The sequence below is a fragment of the Hydractinia symbiolongicarpus genome, chromosome 2 (assembly GCF_029227915.1).
Source record: "Hydractinia symbiolongicarpus strain clone_291-10 chromosome 2, HSymV2.1, whole genome shotgun sequence".
Classification (NCBI taxonomy): Eukaryota; Metazoa; Cnidaria; class Hydrozoa; order Anthoathecata; family Hydractiniidae; genus Hydractinia; species Hydractinia symbiolongicarpus.
Window position 1 is genome coordinate 27,573,507 of NC_079876.1, and position 24,058 is coordinate 27,597,564.

Sequence of the window (24,058 nt, forward strand, 5' to 3'; positions counted from 1 at the left end):
TAAAAACTTATTAAGGACATACTCAGAAGGCAAGAACCCCAGGGCATGTTCAGCACATCCAGCCTCAGCTGACAATTTGGACGTTCTTATAATAAAACGTGTAATAAAATGGCGTGACATTAAGTCTTGGGCAAAGGCAATTTATTAGAATTTCTTACAAGGCACACTTGTCCCCTGGGTTTTTTCTCATGTCAAAGAGGCAAAAAACCCTGGGGACGAGGGTGCTTACAAGAATGATTCTATATTTCTAGGAAGGTGTAAATCTGTGGTGAAATATCAACACAATAATGCTTTGGGTAGCAATCCTAGTACTATGCATCTTTTGATATAATAGCTACAATAATGTAAAAAAGGAAGACCTAAAAACGAGATTTGATCCGTCAGTATTCTTTCAGTGTCCAACGTGTGTTTTTTTATTGTTACTCAAAAAATCAAGTCAATAACCAACCTCGTCCCCAGAACTACTAGGCTTTTTAAATTTGAATGGCCTGAAAATACTGGGGACAAGGTTGGCCAATAACGAAAAATCATTCAACCTCGTATAAGAAAGGACTGGGGCGAACTTGATTATTAATCATAATTGTTTATTCGTGGTAAGACTTCCTCCAAGGTTAAAACGAAAGGAATAATCTGTTGCTAGGATTGTTAAAAATTTTTACGTCAGTAAAAAAACAAAACAAAACTTTTATTAAATATTGTTTGGGAAAAGCCACGTAAATAGGGAAAGTACAAACATATTCATTTTTGTACTTTCACTTTGTTACAGGTAGGAAATCACAGTTTTTGTGTTGTAGAGTACACCGAGGGAAGTACAAAGATCGAATTAATATACAGTATTTAAACCTAATAAAAAGCGGTAAAAAATTTGAAAATGTAATTTTGCAGTGAACTTTCTTTCTTGAAATGACAAGATAGAAGACTTCATAGATGTCGCTGAGTGCGATGTGACAAATAAAGGTAAAAATATGAAGTTTTTGTTTGCTTTATCTATACATTTCTTTTCTACACCAAGGCTTCTAAGGGGTTGTTTATATGAAGGCGGGCTGGCTCACTTGCCTTTTAACTTTAACTTTAACTTGTGTTTATAAGAAAAAACTACTTCGGTTCGGAGGGCTGGCTCTGAACAATGAAAACATTAAATAATATAGAACAAAAGAAATACTTTTCATAACAAAAGATTTTATTAGTTGAGCATAATAAGCCATCTCTCCTAGGCGGGCTAGCCCGATTTGTTACTGTTTATATGAGAAAATGTTCATCCCGTCATCCCGCCTACCGGTCTCGTCTCTGAGAAACGAGATCTCGCCTACCGAGCCAGCCCGTTTGACCATATAAACCAGATGAGTTAAAATATGAGGAAAATGAGGAACAAGCCAGATCTCGGTAAACGGGCCAGCCTGCCAACCAGGCTCATATAAACAGCCCCTAAGATTAAATGACATTAAAAACTTAGACATTTTTTTTTTACAAGTAGCATTTGGAAAAATAACACTTTTATCGCTCCGCCGCTCCTCTTTTTTGTTTACACCTGTGGTTTTTCCCTCGCGGCTTTATGCCTTTGATGGATGCCGGTACACACTTTCCTGATTCTCAATTCTAATTAAAATTCAACAAATCAAACTAGGTACGTGTGACTCATAACAATCAAATTCTTAGAAGTGAAAGTAGTTTCGCTGAATGCCGGTACACACTTTCTCGGCCCTTGATAGTAGTTAAAATTAAACAAATTAAACTACGCATGTGTGACCCATGAGATTCAAAATTCTTAGAAGTGAATAATACTGAAGGTGTTTATAAAAAGTCTGAGCGCAGCCAGCCACCGCAACTACACTTGAGGAGGAAAGATTAGGTAATGTATTATTTAACTTAAAATAATAACTAATACTGTATGTCTATTAAATTAACAACCGTGTTGCTGTCCCTGGTCTACAAAACTTTTCTTACTGCACAGTAAATGGTAAGTTTTACATATTTTCACCCCAGCTAAAATTTGTCTTTTATTTTCACACTCTATCATATTTACCATCTTCTTATATTAGACCTCTGCCATACACTTTATATTTAAACTTGTGTGACACACTATGTTTAATTATATATAAGACAGAAGCGTTTACTGTGCATGTTCACATTAATTTCACCACCAGGAGTGAACTAAAAATAATAAAGTTTTTAAAAAATAATATCGGGGGAGTACAGAGTCAAGCCATAATATTTTGCCCTTATCTTTCACCAAAAATGACCTCAAATTTCTCTAGTTGTGTTAAGTAGAACTATAAAAATTAACCAGAAGATCTACTCCTAGTTTAGTTTAGTCTACAGGTATTCAACTGTTATGTTGTTGTTTATTTATATTAAGCCAATATATATGAAGTGTATAAATAAGTCTATAAATTTTATTCACCAAATAATACTTATTTACTTCTTTCTGCAACAACATATATGCCAAGTAGTTCATGGTTATATCTTACACACTTTATGCGTGAGACCGGGGTTCGATTCCTCTTGATTTAATATTGACGAGTGAATCTTACCATAGCTTACCCCAGAAATAGTAGAGATGTCACACTGTTGCATGTTACATAGAGTTTTCTGTCAGAGTGATGACCTTAATTGGGTCTGCATAGCTCACAATAAGCATTGGATACTCTAGGACTCTCCATCTAAGCTATGGCCGTTGTGGAAAAATAGACAGGGTATATCCCTTGATATTTATGTGTCTAGCCATGTATCATTCCAGCTAAACTGCAACTCCTCATGAAATTATTTTTTTAACAGCCTTATAACAGAGCCCATGCATTTGAAAAGAATGACCATGCTGATGACAGCAAAATTAGGTGGTCATTATAGTGAAACTTTCAATAAAAACTCAATGTTCTGATATTTAATTTTTAGATTCGAAAAAAACTTTAGCGCACAATTACTGTTCCACTGGTAGCTATTCCTTCTTCTCCTCTTTGTCCAGTTCAGGCTATTTTGCATGCTTTTTCTCTCACTCCAGTTGTTCTGGCTGATGCTCAAGCCTTTTGTTGATACAAAACCTCAATGCTACCCAACACTGTATTGACATATCGGACTTTCATGTCCTTTATGAAAAAAGTGTTGACAAAGTTAGGGTGTTCTTCTTCCCTATATGGTACCCACTCATTTCGCCGTGGGGGTGCTACCTTTGCTTTAGAGGCAGGTGTTCCCCTGGATGTCATATCCTTATTGGGGGACTGGAAATCTGATAGTATGTTTCTCTACCTTCACATGCCCCTTGCTCACTGGTTTTCTGCCCAATGACTTTTAGCATCACACCTTGCATGACATATTTTCACATATTTTACATTGTGAGTTATGCTATGTATATATATATTTTGTACACGCTTATTAATATTATATAGAGATGTGTTATTACCTTGGCTTTGTTGTTGCTTATATTATGAATGTGTTCTACTTTCATTTCATGCTTGTATATATTTTCAGCTATTACTATATATAAATGTTTTTGTAACTTTTGTCCTATCTACAGCAATAGAACTGTACTCTGCAATGATGAGTTTTTTTTATGTGTGAGTTTAATGTGACAAAAATGTATCCTTATGAAGAAATAAATTTTAGTATACTTTACATTCTTAATAGGTATTTCAAGTGTAACTTGACTGCTGGTTTGCAACACCTACATTGGTGGTTCAGTTCACGGTTCACAAAAGAAAAATTGCTGGTTCTGTTGTCTTCATGGTTAGTACAGAATATTTTTAAAATTCCATGTTCTATAAAATCTGTGAAAATGATATACAACCATACCCATCAAACTTCGGGGAAAGAAAAATATCTTTTTAACCAATTTTATTTAATCTACTTTATTTTCTGTATTCTTTTTGGAAAGTCTTTTATTTACCACAACAAAGTTCTTCATTAACTTACTAATAGCATCTGTATATACACTCTCAATATAACAAATTTCAAACCCATTTAAAAGTTTTGTATAAGAGATGCATAAAAAGAGTTACAACCTCTTTATAGTTTGCATCTCTATTACAAAATGATAGATAAGGAGTGCTTACATTGGAAAGATAGTGGGCTACTTTTTTTTATTTTGCAATAAGTGAATTTTGATATTACATCAATAAATAAAAGTTTAATTGGTATAAGTCAAATGATAAAAAGGTTTTCACTTACATCTGCCACTTAGAAAGATTTGTGAGGGTGTAGTTGTAGTCAGAAATGTCATGCTTGAAAAGAGAGGGAATGTTTTCGAAATTATTTTAATCCGTGTAAAATTCACCTTCTGTGATAATTCTTAAAAATGGTAATGTGTCTTGACAGGGTTCCAACATGCATTACCATTACACTTCCTAAAAACCCTGATATTTCTCATATTTTGTTAACAACAATAACAACAAATTTAAAAAAAAAACAGATTTAAGACAGATAGAAATTTTTCAGACAAGAAAATGAAAAAACCTTTTGTATATACATTAAAACTGAAGCACCAATGCAAAAACAGTATTGTACCTTCCCATTCTTTTTGTGTAAAGGACCATGCTCAAAGAATCCATAAATCTCTTAACATTCCCTTTCAAACATTAAACATAGTTCATTAAATTTTGGGAGAATAATAATAACAGAGGGACGTTAAAATGGAATTGGGTTACAGTATTAAAGGCTTGCCTTTATTGATACACTTAAAATGCATGAATCCAGTATAAATATTCGCTTAATAAAATAAAAATAAAATAATTAAAATAAATAAAAATAAAATAAAATAAGTAAGCAAAGACTTTTTGCGACTTCAAAAAAGAGCATTTGGCAAAGACTAATTCTCGTGAATCAGTCAATTTTTGTTAATTTGCAACGATTTTTTTTCAGTATCTGTTTAGTACTGTTTTTGTTGTTTTTTAAAGCACTTGAAAATTTTAAAACACGGTGAACTACGCCTAACAAACTTTTGTTCCAAGTTCAAAAATATGCTTTTCCAGAAATATGGTTTCTTATTTTCACAATCCTATTTTTATAAGGGAAAGAAGTCATTTTAAATGTTTGTCACATACCTTTTTATTGCATAAATTATTTCCATAAGTTCCGGTATGGTTATAACCAAAATGCTTATAAAAAACATGTACCAAAAAAGTGTCCTTTTAACTACTTAAGAAAAAGTTCATAAATGTTTTGGCTTACTGGATTTTCATTTTTTTTTGAAAATTAAGTTTAAACTCAATTTGAGCCCTGATATTGTAATACACTTAAAGGAGTGGTCCCATGAAATTTTTAAAAAAAAATTTTATTCGTTCTTTGGATTCTCCACTATTCAATTAGTATAAAGTTTTAATTCGTTTTTCAAAAAAATTATTTATTGATCTTTAAATCAATGCGCAATGATTGTCTTTTTTTTAAAAAGCCTTTTGCTGTGACGTCATAATTGGCGATGTTAGTTTCGAGGGAAAGAGAGACATAGAGAGAAAGAAAAGCTTGATACTCAGATTATCACATATATGAACCCAGAAGAAAGCAAGATGTCGAACAGCGATGAAGATTTAGAGTATGATATTATGGAAGAAGAAAACAATTTTGGAGATGATGAGATGATAAGATGGAAACCTTTGATGAGCTTTTTAAATTCACGGGCTTCAACTTTTTCAATTCGAGCCCGCTGTGATAATAAAAACATTCAAACTGAGAGAGAAACGATATTTTTAGTAAAACATTGGAAAAGTTTTCGTGTTGGCAGAAACGAATGGTGCAAGTGCAATAACTGAGAGACTGAAACTAGGGAGATTGATTGTCTTTGTTCAACGGAAGTGGATGCAATACAGACAAACAATTAGAAGGTATATGTGCTTCAACATAATTTTTTTTAAATATGATTAGGCTACATAAAAAGTATTGTTAAAGTATGAAATAATAATAATATGTATCGTACAAATATCCGTTGTTTTTTTAGGATTAAAATGTATAACAGAGAACGAGGATTTCAAGCAACTTTGCCTCGTATAAGTTATCTTAAAGAACAAGAGGGGAATTTTTGCAAGCCACACCTACAAACAAAATTTTTTTCCGTTTGCTGCTTACAAGCAATTCACTTAGTTCGTTTTCCAACGACTTGGAAAATGCAGTCATCGAGTTATACCGTTGTTTATCGTGTAGAAAATAAGACAAGTTTTCCCTGCTGAAGAGGATGGTGTCTATGTCCCTTATTCGGAAGAATAAACAAAAAAATATATAATATATAATATGTGATTATAATTATAGAAAAGAAAATTAAAAAAAATATTTCTAATTATGAAATTGCGATTTATGATTCTCTACAATATCATTCTATTTGCTAAATTTCTTAGCACACAAAAAATCCATTCGCCAACTATGACGTCACAGCTATTTAAACAGGATTGTAAAATAGGGCCGAATAAGAGCAAAAAAGAAGTTTTGTTGAAATAAATTTTTTGTTATGATAATAAATAAAACATTTTAGATAAAATAAGATGAAATTATTTTTTTTGATTTTTCATGGGACCACTCCTTTAAGTAGCCAAAAAAAGCTGTGAAAAAAGGAGATTAAAATTATGAAGAGTTATGCCACACATTTTTATATTTTTAGATATTTTTGTGTATGATCTGCATCTTTCTTGCCTCTGAACTTACACAAAAGTACCAAAAATATCATCTTTTGTGTTAAATTAATGACCCTGTTATATACATCTACAAGCTAGTGCTTATATTATAAGCATTAGCTTGGCTTATTATATATTACATGTAGGTTTTTGGTACTTTAAGAAATGAATAGATGAGGTCTTAGATTCGAAATATTACGTAACAAGGAGGTTAGGTGGTACTAGATTTGTTAAGGGGTGGTTGGGTGGTAAAAAATGGCGAATTTGGGTGCTAGGTAATTATGAAATAGCTTATAAGTACAAAAGTTGAAACCTCAGAAAAACAAAACAATCTTTTGGAATGATTAGTTCATCCTAAAATAGCCCTCATCTGTTCTTTTGTTTTCTGCCTGAGAAATAAAATGTATGGGAAAACACATGATAAATTATTTTTAACTATTGGTCCACAAATATTAAGAACTGCAAAATCTTACCACACGTGCATTGTGCAAAAATTAGCATGAATATTGAAGACGTTTTTTTTTGCATAGGGTTAATAAAAAGAATTTGTTGAGAAGAACCATGGCAGAAGCACCTGTGGTTAGGCATTGCAAACTGTTAACTTTCAAGCGTTTTCTTGTAACTGGAATTGATGTTAATTCAATCAGAGACCTTGAGCAAGGTGATGGGCCCATTCTGCATGGTCGAGTAGATGGTCACTTGAATTCTCTATTGAGAGAAGGGCACGGTGAAGTTGTTATTAATGTCATCATGGAATATTGTGAAAGAGTGCCCAAAGTCGGAGCACTGATTTTTGCATTGGCTTGCTGCTCTTGTTTTAGAGGAGGAGATGTGATGAAACAAGCTTATGCAAAGCTGAATAAAGTATGTAGAATTCCAACGCACCTGTTTCAATTTGTAAGCATTCAACAGCAGCTTGTGGAAGCCCGCAGAAGGCGTTCAGACAACTTCATTTCAAGAAGATTAAAAAGAGTCACAAAAAGAAGACGGCAATTTTCAGATTCTGCCGTTGTTTCAGCAAGTTCATCATCTGATGCAGGGTCACAAGAAACAAAGATTTTTTGTAAAAAATCAACAGGCTGGGGAGCAAAAAGGAAGAAAGGAATTGCGTCGTTTTACACAGACGCCAACAAAAATGCTCTACGATTGTTGTACTTGGTAACGAAATACAAAAGACGTCATAACTGGTCGCATGAAGACATCCTTTTATTTACTCATTTGAAATTTTCTAATTTAATAGAAGGGAAAGAGTTGGTGTTGACCTATAGCAGATATGGTTATCACCATAAAAAGTACATTTCATTGAAGAGTAGAATGTCAACCTCACCTGTGAATGAGACAGTAGGTAGGGTAATTGATTTGATCGACGTCTTGGAAAGAATCAAAGCACTGACTCCTGATGACGATACTGCAAACATAGACACCCTTTGCAGTCTAATTGAGAAATATGGAAAACTTTGTTGTGAAGAGGAATGGGAGAACGTCTGTTATCTGTATGGTCAAATGAATCGTAGAAACAATTCTGAAGAAATTCAGCGGAAATCATTTGGAATTTGCAAAGAGCATGTTCCAACTAAATTTTTCCAGTATCCTGAGGTATATATATATATATTTTTTGTCTCTTTTTTTGTCTCTCTTTTTTGTCTCTTTTTTTGTCTCTTTTTTTGTCTCTTTTTTCGTCTCTTTTTTGTCTATTTTTTGTCTCTATTTTTTTGTCTCTATTTTTTGTCTCTTTTTTTTGTTCCTTTTTTCGTCTCTTTTTTTGTCTATTTTTGTTTCTATTTTTTTGTCTCTATTTTTTTGTTTCTTTTTTTTGTCTCTTTTTTGTCTCTTTTTTTGTCTCTTTCTTTCGTCTCTTTTTTTGTCTCCTTTTCTGAGGGTTAGGGTGATCTGATGTATATTCTAGAGTCAACATTGTATATTTTCCATATTCATCTATATTATAATGCCCGTATACGTCTGTCCGTCCGTCCGTCCGTCTGTCACGCAAAATGGTAGCTTAGCTGCGCAATAGCGAGAAGCACGCAATTCGGTATAAAAAGGACGGGCGAACCCGTGGATTTTCCACGGGCTAACGACTAGTGTGTGTATGATTAAAAAGCAATCTTTTTAGCAATAATTATTTGCCTCAAATTTTATGTTTAATACGCCTTTTCCGAATTTATTTGATGTGCCGCAGCTCTTTCTCAGCTTTTTTTAAAGAAAATGAATGTAATTTTCGAAATCCTCACTTGAAAATTGATGCATCGTGAAATTTTCATATTCATACATCAAACAAACAACCTACTACAACAGTTTTTTTAATTTTGTAGTAATTAACCTTCGAAGATGAGGCTTATTAGTACAAGTCGAAAATTAAGAAGGCTTTGACTCTAACAATGATGCCACCGAAACAGCACTTTCCCATGTCGGATTAAGTTAAAAATTTTTACACACACCAATTTACTGATGCTGAAAATGATGTTAAGGTCAAAACATCAAAATTCCAAAATTTTTAAAAACATGTAATTCGGGAAACGTGTATTTAGAACGTAACTATTCTATATGTCTTTCCTTTTCCTTCACTTAATTACGTAGTCCTGATTGGTTAGTTTGACCGTGGATACAGCGTCTAAGAATGTGTTGGATATGAACGAGAATTACATGTCTTGTGCTTCTACAAAATGTTAAATTCCAGTAGTATCACGTATAGTTTGACCGTGGATACAGCGTCTAAGAATGTGTTGGATATGAACGAGAATTACATGTCTTGTGCTTCTACAAAATATTAAATTCCAGTAGTATCACGTATTTTTTGTCTGTTAAGGTATGGAAGCGTCTACTACCAAATATGGCTTTGGGGTGTATGATACGCAACCTGGGAAAAATGACTGAACTAAAATTATTCGATGATCAGGAAAATGTAAATCGCGTCACTTCAGCACTGCGTGATCCTGAAATCTTAAGGAGGGCGAGAATACATCCGTTGTCAGTAAGATGTTTTCCGATTTCTTATTTTTATTTAATATTTTATTGCTCGTTCGCTTCTCTGCAATGCAATATCTCTGTAATTCAAACGAATTTAAATACATTGTGAAAATTCTTCAAGAAACTTGCTGTAAAATTTCGCGTATAACCCACCCGCGTTTAAGTTGACTTACGTATAAGCCCCGCCCGAGTTTAAGTTGACCTGCGTGTAAGCCCCGCCCGAGTTTAAGTTGACCTGCGTGTAAGTCCTTCCGCGTTTAAGTTCACTTCCGCTAATACCTAAAAAAAAAATTAAAATTATTTATACACGACTAATTTATTCTCGCACAATTTATTTTTTTAACTCCCTTTTTACTAATCTCGGCACCATATAGGTAACAAATACACGGAATTACAATTTAAGTCTCAAGAAGTCTTGATGATTACAGATAGTCAAAACCTGGAAGTGAATTTCACTTAGTTGGCCGTAGTGATGGCAAAAAAAAAAGAAAAAGAATCTCTACGAAGAAGACTATCCTATCCATCGTTGTCCTTTAAAAATAATCCACGTCCTCTGGACTGAATAATGTTAATTGTTTAATATTTAATACAGTTTTCTCCCTTTTGTCCTGTTTCTGTTGTCTTTCAAGGCATTTCTATTTGTCCTTGTGTCGCTGACGCTTTTTTTGAGTCCACACAAGCCTATCTGCGGATAAGCCCACGCTTTTGAAATAAAATATCATTATTATTCCGGGTATTTATACAGGATATAGCAACTTCACTGTTCGGAAACACTGTTATCAATATGGGTCCTGTGTTCGGAATGTATACATTAAGTATACACCGGCATTACCTACCCAATTTCCCTCACATGGCATGGTTGACCCGTAGCTGTAGTGAAGCCACTTGCTAAAGATGCCTGCGCTGTGAACCGAACCACGGACCTTGTTATTACGAAGCGAACTCCATAACCACAAGGCCACGCTCCATCAGGTTTTTATTGGGAATTTTGGGTATTATCTCCCTTTCCGTAAGTCGAATCTGCCTATGTCTAAGTTTTACCATAAACCGCTTTTACTTTACTTTTAAATGTCTTGATATATTTGTCTGTTTATCAATGTGTCCCTAACAAGGCTTACGGGAAGTGGAAAGAAGGCAGGATTAGCAATGTTAGCATGACTGAGACAGACGCTGATAATATAAATGGAAAATTCGTTGTTTTTTCGTTTTTATTCAACATATGTTTTTAGAACACTCAACTTTCTATTCTATAACTCGACCCTCTCCCTAATTCGAGTTTTATTTTTTCTATATGAGATTTGAATGAAAGAGAATCAATCACATGTACTTATTTAGAATGTACATGAGGCTACTTCAACAGAAGTCTTCATGGATTAAAAAATGGCAAAGGCATATGAAATCTACACAATTTTATTTTAGCTGTAGTGACATGAATTCTATTTAGATCTTAATAGCTTTACACACTTACCAGAAGGGTGAGAGTGATCAATCAAAATTAAAGTGGAATCCAAACCCAGAAATTTCTGGAGCGTTAGATGAAGCATTTCATCAGAGTTTTGACGTATGTTTATTTTGTTTTTTCAATTCATCATCAAACATAAAAGCCACTTACACTGTTGTAGCAACATTCCAGTTAAGTTTTATTTCACCTCGACATTGTGCTTCAAACATAGATAACGTATTCTTTAAATTTTTATAATTCGCTACTCGTTTGTTCTTGATATTTGTGCATTCTTCTTCGCAAGACAATTCTTCCTATCAATCTCATCAACATTAGAAACTTTATTGATACAAATATCGTCTTTTAACGTTACGTTATCAGTTCAAATTAAAAATATCAAATGTAATTTAGACTGTTCTCTGTTGTTAAATATCTCTTACTTTTGTGTTGATTGTTGATTTTTGGTGTGTGTTCGAGTTTCTGTCATTTGTTTATAATCCCGTAAGTCCAGGAAATATCAAGGAATTTCAATGTATATGGAATAATAACATCCTTTCTTTGTTTTAATACTTCGCCACTTGAAATGCGTGTCCACTTTTTTAACACTTTTTTCTTTAATAGAGTGGACAACTATTTCTTGATAGTCCAACCAACAAAAAATTTTATCTGGCGATTGACTGCAGTACGATAATGAAGGAAAGCGAGTGTTATCATTGTGACGTCATCTCGCCAGTCACTGCAGCGGCTGCTTTGACGCTGGTGATGCGTAAAATGGAACCCCGTTGCCAAGTGGTGGCATTTGGTGAGGATTTAGCGGATAATGTGCCGGTTGCTGAAACCATTTCTGAAACTGTGACACAGATTGAGGAGTACGCAAAGGTTAGTGAGTGTGAAGATTTATACGCGCAAAGAATAGCTTGCGAGGAATTTGTTCATAACACACCGTTAATGAAACTAATTTTTGCGAGGATTAATTTCTGCGAGTCAAGAAAGTTGTTTTTCGCGGAATTTAATTTTTGCAAGTGAAACAAGAAGCCCTGGGGGCTCTAAGAATTTCCGCTCGCTACCAAAATATTTGATGAAAACCTGCTAATTCGTTGTGTTATTGTGCCAAACATTCGAGGAGGTTTGGTGCATGAACCTCTGAAGATAAAGCACACAAGTGACATTATATCTTACAACAAACGCAAACAAAACGAAACGTGTCATAATAAACTCACATTTTAAAATAAATTGCTAACAAAAAATACAGCCTATCATTCATGGTTGAAAGTCTTGCGATTGAAACGTTTATGGTCTTAAACGGCATTTAGTTGACAAAAAATCAAAATTTTGCTGCGACCATCATTTTCAGCATACTTTTTTTATTAACTGTGCCAATTTTTGTCGAAAATAAAGCAGTTTTAATTTTTGGTTAAATTTTGGCCTAAAATGACATTTAGGTGACAAAAAATCAAACTTTTGTACCATCATCGTTTTCAGCATACTTTATTTGTTAACTGTGCCAGATTTAGCCGAAAATGAAGTGGTTTTAATTTTTGGACCAATTTTGGCCTAAAATGACATTTAAGGTGGCAAAGAACCAAAATTTTTATGTCAACATCATTTTCAGCATACTTTATTTGTTAACTGTGCCAGATTTAGCCAAAAATGAAGTGGTTTTAATTTTTGGATCAATTTTGACCTAAAATGGCATTTAGGTGACAAAAATCAAAATTTCGATGTCACCATTATGTTCAGCATACTTTTTTTGTTAACTTTGCCAATTTTTGTTGAAAATGAAGTAGTTTTAATTTTTGGACCAATTTTGTCCTAAAATGACATTTAAGGTGGCAAAAAATCAAAATTATTATGTCACCATTATGTTCAGCATACGTTTTTTGTTAACTGTGCCAAATTTTGTCGAAAACAAATTTTGTCCTGAAACGTCATTTGGATGAGTTCCCAGTAGTTAGGGAGCTTAGGTACGAAGTTTACATCTGTGACGGAGGAACGTGTAATCCCAGGATCGATTTTTTTCTCAAAAAATGCCCCAAAATAAAAAAACGACGGTTTTAAAGAATTTCCTACGCCTTCGGGCGCGGAAATTCAACAATTGCTTTTTCGTGAAACAATTACTTTTTCGCAAGAATTTATTTTTGCGAGCTAAAAAGTGTGAGCTAAAAAGTGCTTTTCGCAGAAATTAATTTCTGACAATTAAATATTTTTCAATTTTTTGCGGCATTTAATATTTGCCGTTTCTTGACTTGCAAATTTTAGCGGTCTAATGGAAACCGCAAAAGCCGTGGGTTAACACGCCTAGCAGAAACGATTTTCTTCAGTGAATAGCTTAGTATTCAGTACGTTGCAGTATAAATTTTGCGAATCATGCAAAAAAAATCACGAAAACTTTTTTCTAGAATTAAGCGTCTGAAATAGTTTCAACTAAATTTGAAAAAAAAAATATTCCCGCTAAAATTTCCTTAAGGTATTTGTAAAAAAATCTACTTTCCAATTTTCTGTAATTAATTGTATGGAAAAACGCACTTATTAAAATAACCTTGAAAATTAATAACCATGAGTTGAACTTAAGTTCCAGTAAAATAATGTAATTCCCGTCCCATTTGTTTGTCATTGTATAAAGAGGCGGAAATTGTGACTAATCCCTTTAAGTATTAAAATCGCTTCCAGTTTATGCAACTGTTCACACGTATCTTTTACATGCAACTTAACTTTTCACGCAGTGCTTGAGTCACTAAAAAATTATTTTGATAAAAACGTTGCTTAATACCTATTTGCTTAGAAGAATATAAAAGAATATTTTAAGATTATCCAAACCCGGCCAAAAATTACCAGTTTTCACCAACAATGCTTAGATTTAATGTCAATATCTACTTAATATCCGTATAAAATAATTATTTTTTTATTTTAATGATTTTTTTATTGAGGACAGACAGAATACGGCAATTTTATAGAGACGGGCGATCTGCCGGGCTAACGACGATGATATTCAAGTTTACTTAACCATACCTTCGTTTTTTGTGTTTTTATAGTCTAATAATTTGGGCGGGGAAATCGACCCGACTGTTGTTATCCAGAACGCCAGGGACAAGAGAATAGAGGTGGATGTGTTTATCTTTTTTACTGCTTGCAAAGGTCTCAAGGGAGACGCCACAGATATGCTGCAAAAGTATCGAAGCACCATGGAAAATCCTGATGCAAAACTAATTGTCTGCGCAATGAGCAGTAACGATGAAACAATCGTTCAAGCTGATGATCCTTTTGTTCTCCACGTGTGCGGATTCGATCAAAACATGCTCACAACAATTCGCGAGTTTGTCAGCTTATCGAAGAAGGATGACTGTCCTTGCTGTCGGGCGGTGGAAAATGACGAAGAAGATAGCGAGGGTGACGATTAACAAAGTTAGTAGTCCAAAGAACCTTTTTACACACGTTTGAGAAACAAAAAGTGCAGAAAAAGAGTTTCTAACCTCCCTGTACTGTGAGGAACAAAATGAGTAGCTGAATGATAAAAGCCATAACCAGTTAGTAAAATAAGTAAACCCGTTCGATCATTATCGATAGATATTCAAAGTCACACCTTCGCAAATCTCACTAGGTTTAAGGTTTTTTATGAATTAATAAAATTGCATTCATTCAATTTTAACACATTGAATTTGCTACTGTCTTTAGATGTTCACAAAAGGGTTTGCGGATTTTTGCATCCGCGCGTGCATTCTTGTAGGAAATATGCAGGGTCATTTTGGGTAAATTTTTATTAGTCAAATTTATGAAAATTGGAAAGGCAAGATCCAAAAGACATTGGAAATAATTTTTCAGCTATATTCTTCTTTATTTAAAAAAAAGTTCGCCAATTTTAAGCGATTTTTTTATTGGACTTGACTACTGTGATCTTTTGTTTATATTTTCTACCTACAGTAATGCGTGCGCATATCAACTGCTCTTAACGCAAAACCTTTACATATTGCTACAATTGTTGTTCGGTTGTCATTGTACATGTTTTTTATTATAAGGAATAGGAGGCTCAGATTTTCCTGAAAACTAAGCAATTAGTACGCAATTACCAGTCTGAAGTGAGGAAATGAAAAAGAAGAAGGAATAACAGCAATAGGGATTATCAGAAAGGTTTGCTCTAAAAGTCATGTGTGTGTTTTTGCGAGGATTCCGATTAGGACAGGAGTTCGATTTCGATTACCGCACGAGCCGACCTGATCAGAAAAAACCCACAAGTAGGTAACAAGTAAGTAGCAGTTTAACCTGCGAAAGAGAGAATATTACGCAACATTGAGCCAAAATGTTTAATTAAGATTTGATGCAAATTTTTTTGTTGTTGTAATTTTTTTACGATGAGTGTTATTTAAATCCATAATAAATTATAATAGAATTTATAGGTAGGATTATGATAAAAGCATTTTTAGTTTTTTCAAAATCTTTACACGAACTGTCTGTCTGTCTGTCTGTCTGTCTGTCTGTCTGTCTGTCTGTCTGTCTGTCTCGGTTTTAGTTTTTTAAATTGACTGTTAGTTTACAGAACTGACTTTAATTGATTTATAGATAATTTAAATTGCCATAGTTTTCACGTATAATTACACATGTACGGTAATTCACTCCTGTTGACAGCCATCGACCAACCTCTTAAATCGTAGAATCGTAATAACGAGATGTTTTACCTTTAGTTGACTTCCTTCTTCAAAAAGTCCATATTAACCGATATTCCAGGAGTTGTTTGTATGTATGCTGGATGTACATTTGCTGTGCAAGTAACATTAACAACGAAGGTTTCCTTTGGATTTTTTTAGATGGTATTGTTCACTATTGTTTTTGTTTTTAATAACAAATTTAATCTACAATCGCGGACAAAATTAATGAAACACCTGCTAAAATTCCCCCTTGCCTTACTTTAATGTTGTCTCGAGTTGTTGGAAAGATGTCGTTTTGGTCGAAATAATTTGCAACATCTAAGTTTGATATTGGTAAAGGGAGGAGAGTGTAACGGTCAAGTGATAGAAATTTTTGACATACTGTCAATAATTTTTATGGTGTTTCATTTCGTCCATGATTATAGCTAAAATAGAGTATTGTAAATTATGTCACTGAAAAGAATATTTGAATTTCCTGTTTTTCTATAGCTCAGAAATTAGGATATAAATAAAAGTTCCAGGATACCAGTCTGACTGTCAGATCCATAACACATGTGCGTTACGGACGCCTGTAATAATTAAGTTCTCTATTTGTGGGCAAAATCACGTTAACTGGGCGAAAAACAGAATACGATAGTGGAATTTGGCCGACAGGGTTAAGGTTGACCGGCAGTAATCTACATGTAGTTAAAAATATAACAACCACGACATCCTTTTTTATGATCTGGTATGTTTTTTTCATTGAATTCGTTGCTTGTTCGCCATTCTAAGGCAATAAGCGTTAACTTTATATTTTTCAAATCCACTGGATGCGTCTTGAGAAAGCGGAAAATCTCATTGACAAAATGATCATCTTCATGCTTCAAATTACGCCCATGTTTAACTCCAATTGGAAGGGTTTTTAGGCTAGTTTTGATCATGTGGATATCAACAATTTTGTTCTGAAAAATTTCTATATTGTATATACGTACTGGTAGTCGTGGGTCACGTGGTTGGTCACGGAATCAACTGATAAACAAGGCGAGTTTTGGTGAACTAAGCGAAATAATGGTTAGCCAGGCGAAATAAGTGGTCAACCAGGCTAAATTAGTTTAACCAGGCTAAATAGGTGGTCAACCAGGCGAAATAAGTGGTCAACCAGGTGAAATTAGCAAGATTTCAAAACAAAATTGTTCCTCTTTTTTCTATTGTGTTTGTCAGGAAAAAGTTAAAAAAAATTTAAGTTAGCACTTTTTAAATAATACTCTCCGGGAAGTGTAAAAATTTTCGAAATGTTTTTTTCACAACAAACCCCAATAAAATTTTGGAGAAGTCACAAATTTAAGCACTAACGTACGTGCCCTACAAAAGTTATGCCTAGTCAAACAGACCCCCCCCCCCAAGTCTTAGACGACAAAAAGCGTAGGATGCTTGACCTGTCCTGCTTGACCTCTAAAACTACTGAGAAGTTGCTTGTGAGGAAGTTAAAGCAGTACCACGCATAAGCCAATTAATCCTTTTTGTTAGACACGCAATAACGACTGAAATTTTGGGACAATAGTAATAGCAGTTTTGGGGTGAAAAACAGGTAAATAAAGTAAAGTGATACTGAAAATAATGACTGGTGATAGAGATTGTTATTTTTTTTATCTTATTAGTGTTGCATGGTACCTTACGTTTAAATTTTACGAAAGTCTACACTAGCTTCTTGCGCTCTAATTTTATCATCTCTTTTTTTTAATTAAAAGATTTTTCGCTCTTTTAAAGATCTATTTTACAGGTTGCTTTTAAGATCTTGGAGATTCAAATCTGACTTGCCTAATTTTCCCAAGGTTCAGTGTGACTAGTTGCTAAACATTATTTGAGCGAAATCTCAGACTAAACCCCTAGCAACAGTATTCTAAAAAACGTGTTGTCTGTGGAAATCACAATGTTATCTTGTAAAACAATGTGATATACATTCTTACTTATTATCTTAGTTATTATATATGCCCTGCATATTTCTGTTTTTTTTTTTGTTTTTTTTTTCAAAATCCGGTCCTACTTTTTTTTCATCATTAGTATGGAGAACATATGCGCGCAATAACAAACGAAGATGTGAAGTAAAATGAAATTGTGGACCACAGGTGGAGTAAAATTCATCAGTTTAATTTGCATGAGAAGAAAGTCATTGACAGAGAATCCAGAAGAAATGCTAGGAAGATAAAGGAAACCGTTATAGTGTAGAACGTGACAAACACATCAACAGCATCTCGTATCGACTTCCTGGGATTTGGTTACCAGCCCTACAGAAGAAGTCCTAATTTTTATCTAGGTCCGAAAATTTTATTTGTCGTTAATGACTATAATTAACAACTTGTTCCTGATTGGTTAATTGTTATGAATTTTAATCCTCTGCAATTATATAAATACACTAGTTGTTAGCCCGTGAAAAATCCACGGGTTCGCCCGTCGCAGCTAAGCTACCATTTTGCGTGACAGACAGACATCCAGACAGACAGACAGACAGACAGACAGACAGACAGACAGACAGACAGACAGACAAACAGACAGACAGACAGACAGACAGACAGACAGACAGACAGACGTATACGGGCATTATCATATAGACTAGTCGATGGCCCGTGGAAAAATCCATGGGTCCGCCCATCCTTTTTATATCACTAAAGCGCGTCTCACGTTTGGCTTACCCTGGTGTAGAAACGCCGGGGTAAGCCAAAGTCAAGGTGTGACCTGACGTTGAAGACTCTGTGGAGCGCTTAATAAGAGCCGTAAACTGTGCCACACGATCAGGTGGAGCGCTTTAGTACAGGTATACAGTATGTCGTAAATTAAGTGAAGCGCATACACCATTATAGTCTTGCGACTGTAACATATTTTTCAAAAAATATTCCCCGCAACGATAGCTGAAATAAAAACACAGTTTACAAACAACAGTCGGTACCCCATCATAGCAAAAACAATCAGTCAATATTATTTTATTTTGCGGAATAAGTTTTTGTGAAAGTTAAAGAATTTATCGTGACACTGGGATAAGCGCTTATTACAGTTAAACCGTGTTGGACAGGCGTATAGGCGTAATACCCCTTTCCAAAAATAATTCATTGCAACTTCGGTTTTAATGAAAACACAGGGAACAGCCTGTCATTACCGGTTCAGCTAAAATAATCTGTCAGTCATTTTATTTTCACAAAAGGTTTCCAGGAAAAAATAATAAAAGATGTAGCTACCTAGCCAACTGCATTTAGCACTTTTTGTTTAAGAATATTGTTGAAGCCAAACTGCATTTTTATACTCTCACTTTTTAACCAAAGATTGGAGCTAGCTAAATGGCTACAGTTTCAACACAAAAATAAATGGTGGGTAGGATAAAAAGCTGTTATACCATAACAGAGTAGTAATAAGTAAGGTTCTAGCTAGCTAGCCTCCAAAATCTTCGTTCCTAGCCAAAAATCCTAAAACTGGTGCGTTTAAGATCTGTACGTGACTAAAAACGTGACAATTTATTTATCTTAACAATTTAGAACATACAAAAAAACAAATGAAAATAAAAAGCTATTAAACAACCACCTGGTTTGTAAAAATCGCAGAAAGATCAAAGGATTATCGGTAACCCTTTTTAATAGACAGACAGACGGATACGGCTATTATTATAGAGATGTTCAACATCGTTTTATTTTGCCCGATGATGGAAGAAGAATCTCTCAAACCGTCGCCCACTAAACTATCATGTTCAAGAAATGATAAACTTTCCACAATAATCATTTATATCGTTTATATAAAGAAATTAATAAATAAAACAAATACAACTGCGAAAATTCTTGGAACTGGCATGTCCCCTTCACTTCACGTGCCACCAAAAGGCTCCACAAGAATACACGCTGATGATGTTCCATTCTTTGATATCACACATTCTAAATTTTCCTTGCATGCAGGAATACAATTCACCTTTTTGCAGTATCGTACTATAAAAGAAACAGAGGTCGTAGATAAAAGATTTATAATGACAGTTACCTATCCAGCATTAGCCCCGTCACTCCCTAAATTTCTTTTTTTTAAGTATATCAAAATTCCAAATCAGGCTGAGATATGCTTTTGCTAAAAACACAATCAGTTAATTACAGTATACTTACGTTTTGCTTATAGGAGAAACAATTTAGGAACATGTTACTTTGTGTGCTATATGGATCCTGCTTTAGTTTAAAATTGGCCACAAAACTTAAGGTAAAATTGCACAGGGTTAAATTTATCCGGTGTGATAGTAGAAGAGACTGAACAGAAATTTACATGAAAACACACACACATCAGAAGGATGTGTGTGTGTTTTCCTATGTTATTACAAAAGCCTAAAAACGTCTTTGTAACTACAGATGGTGCTACGTTGGCCTCTGTTGTGTTTTAGTTCGTTTAGTTGTAATGTTTTTGACAACACTCCTAATGTTCTATATCACCTTTTTGTTTAACATAAAATATTAAAATTAGGTAAAAACACATCCTCTGCACAAATGATGGACAAGAATGTCGGAGGCCGTTTCCCCTTTCTACCCCTAAGCTGCTACTGTCCCTGTTTAGGAAAAAAGGAAAAACATAGATTTTGTTATGATGTTATGGGAGTATGTCATGATGCGCAAAGTAGTCCTTCTTCATAACGATTTATATCAATTATACTCACCCGTCATGATCCGTGGTCCAATCAGGCTGAAACATTCCCTGTTGAGAATTAGCAAACGGATGTGACATGTTAAATAATCACCCGTATAAGTATTTCTCGTGCCTATCAACTTCTATGGTTTTACTTGCGTGTGCATTATTTTTGATGTACTCGTGCCAGTCTTGGTTGAGAACGCATTGCAAACGCAAACTATTTTATCTACTAGCCTTGCTATAGGGCGTCCAATTCCAGCACAGGAGTAGGATCTCATCTCTACTGAGTCGTACTAGGTGCTATAAAGATGTGAATTGATCCTTTCTGCTTAACGTTTAGCGTTAGTATAGGATTGATGTTTTAGGCGGTTGTGTGGTTAAGTTATATCGTGTTTGCACGGATTCTGTTGTTCAAATGAGAGCTTCAAATGCACTAGGACTTTATTTTCTTTTTATGAGCATAATGCTTTATAAAATATTCAAGCTTAGTAACGAAATTTTATTTCAAACATATGCTCAGCATATTGCTCAGCCTTATTCAGTGATAAAATTGTCTCTGCAAGTTTTCCGAAATAAAACTACACAAAGTCATTTTGAATATATATAATTTAGAGACTTGATTTGTTATTGTCAGAATAAGGTTTACATTGCTGGAGCTATATTGTTATGGCTTACTTTCTGCAAAAAAACAAGTTGGGTTCATATAAAAGAGCTTTAAAAGTTCTCAATGAATCTTTATTGATTTTGGAGATATAAGTCTAGAAATTTTAGCTAATTACGCTGAATTATGACATCATCGATGAGATACTCAATACGATTGGTGGTTGGAATGATATTTATCATAACGAAGTAATGTTCATGTAAGTATAAAATATTTAACTGGATAAGTAAGAACATGTTTACATCACCATATACCTTGATAAACCCTTAGAAGAACACCTCATTTTTATATGAAATCAACTTGTTTTTTCGCGGGAGGTAAGCTTTTACAGTATACATCTTGGAAAACATTTGGTCTAGTGATGTTGTTGAAGAAAATAAAGGAAAACAGATTTAAAAAAATTGATATGCATGGTGAGAAGACAAAATTATTGGATATAATACAAAAAACTGTTTATATTTGTTGCATTTGGAGGTAAAGAGGTAGTAAAATGTGCAAAGAAATGTTCAATTTTCGTCTTCTATTTACCTGCAAACGGTGTTACGCAATGACATTTTTCTGTTACATGATCACAATAACCTACGTTCTTGCAAGGATTTGGATGACCGCAAAACTCTTCTTTGTGTTCACAAGACTTTCCCGTGTAGAGAGGTGGACATAAACAATCTTCTTGAAAAGCTAACTTGGTGCATGTACCGCCATTGAGACAAAGCTTTGTACACCTAAGAAGAGATAGGTTATTTTTTTACAAAAAGTCTGATAAGGTACTCAAATATACGCTTTGGCAAGCGAAAACCTTCACTCTTCTACCACAAAAATTGTTGGCAGAAACACGAAATGTCTACGTCTTTTATCACTACAATCATTCTTCGGTAGACGCGATTTTTATGTTGAGAGTGTTGGGCAGGTTAATTCAATTTTCTCTCATATGGACCTTCATTTTGATATACCAAAGTGGAGTGATCAGGAATTATGGCTAGCAGATTGTATTTTGGTATTTCGGTCTTGTTCTGACGCAGATAAGTCTTGCCCGTCCTGGGTTCAACTTCTGTTTATAACTCTTTACTGATTATTATTACACCTTGACATTTTGTTACTTTTCTTAACTTTTACTTAATTTAATATTTTGGAAAATTCTTTTTAAAAAAATATGCGGATGTGTTACCATGATAATCAAATTTTCGAGTTAATTAAAATTTTTCAGGAAAACTTTGTTACTGTGTTTTGGGGGCTTTAGAGGACTTCTTGGTAGATATTGATACATTTTTGTTTATTTGTAACTAAATACAAAGCAAATGTAAAATTTTACAAATATATATTACAAACCTTAAATTTAATCTAATTCTATATCACTTTAGCTAATTTAATGTCGTCATTAGCAAAATTTTATTTTTAAATAACTTGTTACTTAAAGGTCTGGGCAACACTAGTTACAAGTTTCGTGTCTATACGGATCTAAGCATTAATGCTGAGCGTCTCTGTTGTGATAGATAAGCAAGTTTAGTAGCCTAGTGGTAGAGCCGTCGCTTCCAGTGAGTGGGTCTTGGGTTCAAACCCCGGCCGAGTCATGCCAGAGACTATAAAAGTGTGAATTTATGCTTTCTGCTTAGCGTTCAGCATGAAAATAGGATTAAAATCTTAGGTGGTTGTCTAGTTGAGCGATTGCTGTGCTTGCACGACTTTTCTAGTTTAAATGGAAGCATGGAATGCAGTAAGACCCCCTTTGCAGGACCTTCGTTAATAGCAGTACCATTAGGAACTGAAGAGGCTATCCTTGGTAAACAATTTCAATAATACTAATACAGCAGAAATTAGCTATTTTATTTTCTTAGCAGGTTTATATTATGAAGATCGTTAAAAATGATCCTGCGTATCAAGAGACACATTCAGCCAGGATGAAATATATTACTTACTGAGGTTTCAAAGTCACACTACCCGCGCTGGTTGTGAGTAAAAAACGCAAATGAATAAATGAAATATTACGAATACATCGTTAAAAACAAAAGGTAATATTTCAAATAAGTGAAAAATATAATATTAAAATCTCCTACCCAGGAAACAATAGATTGTGAAAAATAGAAGTTCCATCTTTGCAGAATCATGTATGGAGTGTTTAGGAATAATATCGAAACAAGGTATTGTTGTCTATAGAGCAAAATGTATATCCACTCGAAAACAAAAGCAGTTAAACAGCTTAGTGTGTCCGCTGCTTCCGTGAGAAAATTTTTTGTTTGTGTGTAAAGTAAACAGTGCATATATGTCCTTGTCAGAATTTTCGTCTGCCAGCTATATTCTTGGCTTGCAAGCAGAAGATAGAAAAAAAATTCAATTTGTACCAAACAAAAAAATATAATCTAACCTGGCAAAATATGTTGACACAAGTTGGCAAATTCCGAAGCACGTCCCCATAATTTGTTATGTAGACCATATCTATACTAGGTGCTCGCAATTAAAACTTTCCAACGTTTACAACAAACTTAGGACATAGGTTATTTCATCAGATTTCTACTTCTATCCAACCGTGCTAATTTTTGCTGACGTCACCGTGGTCATTTTGCTCAAATGTCGGCACCATCATTGGCTTTGACTTGTATTATAATGCAAAGGAGACATGTTGAAAAATGCGACTAATTTCAAAGGCTACTTACCTCATCTGCACATATGAAAAAGTAGCATTGTGCGACCTGATCCTGTTTGTCAAACAAAGTTTGACAAACAGGATCAGGTCGCCTAATAATTTCGAAATGCAGACGTTTTAAAACAATATTGTGCTTACCCATTCTACCCCATCAAATATAGGTGGAAATCATTTTGAGAGAACATGAATCACGTTTTTCTTTTACGAAATTACTGATTTCGGTAGTGAAATTAAAAGGTCGAACGAGTTTTCTAAATCTTTTAACTCTTAGGGACTATATGAAAGAAGAACGGGGGCTATCTAGAATGACGTTGTCAATAACTTTTCATGAAAGCCCGTCGTATGAAAAAACGCGCCAGGATTTGGTTACGAAAAATTAAGCGAAAATGACAACGTGAAATAAAATCAAAACAAATATGGTTACTATCATAAAATTCAAAAATGTGACGCTGATGAATAAACTGACAACAAGCCGTTGAAAACACAAAATTTGAAAAA

At 34.2% G+C, this 24,058-nt stretch overlaps 1 protein-coding gene across 6 annotated transcripts; it reads left to right on the forward strand.

The window, feature by feature from the left end:
• The first annotated feature begins 624 nt into the window (after positions 1–624).
• On the forward strand, positions 625–16,124 carry LOC130630466 (RNA-binding protein RO60-like). 6 transcript variants are annotated; one of them, XM_057443975.1, is made up of 9 exons: positions 625–957; positions 1,770–1,849; positions 3,622–3,720; positions 5,381–5,810; positions 7,121–8,186; positions 9,397–9,561; positions 11,002–11,118; positions 11,620–11,877; positions 14,031–16,124. In XM_057443975.1, the coding sequence occupies exons 4-9, from the start codon at positions 5,785–5,787 to the stop codon at positions 14,394–14,396; spliced, it is 1,998 nt and encodes a 665-aa protein (XP_057299958.1). In that variant the 5' UTR covers positions 625–957; positions 1,770–1,849; positions 3,622–3,720; positions 5,381–5,784; the 3' UTR covers positions 14,397–16,124. The 6 variants fall into 6 exon arrangements, with proteins under 6 accessions (XP_057299958.1, XP_057299956.1, XP_057299961.1 ...); XM_057443973.1 differs by lacking the exon at positions 1,770–1,849; XM_057443978.1 differs by lacking the exon at positions 5,381–5,810 and having other exon boundaries at positions 626–957.
• The last annotated feature ends 7,934 nt before the right edge of the window (positions 16,125–24,058 follow it).

What these genes read in the sequence shown, in the direction of transcription:
- LOC130630466 (XM_057443975.1), top strand. Translation starts at nt 5,785, where the DNA reads ATGCAATACAGACAAACAATTAGAAG. An exon ending in TACAGACAAACAATTAGAAG is followed by an intron (nt 5,811 to 7,120) that starts GTATATGTGCTT and finishes TTTTTTGCATAG; the next exon opens with GGTTAATAAAAAGAATTTGT. An exon ending in CGAGAATACATCCGTTGTCA is followed by an intron (nt 9,562 to 11,001) that starts GTAAGATGTTTT and finishes AATTCTATTTAG; the next exon opens with ATCTTAATAGCTTTACACAC.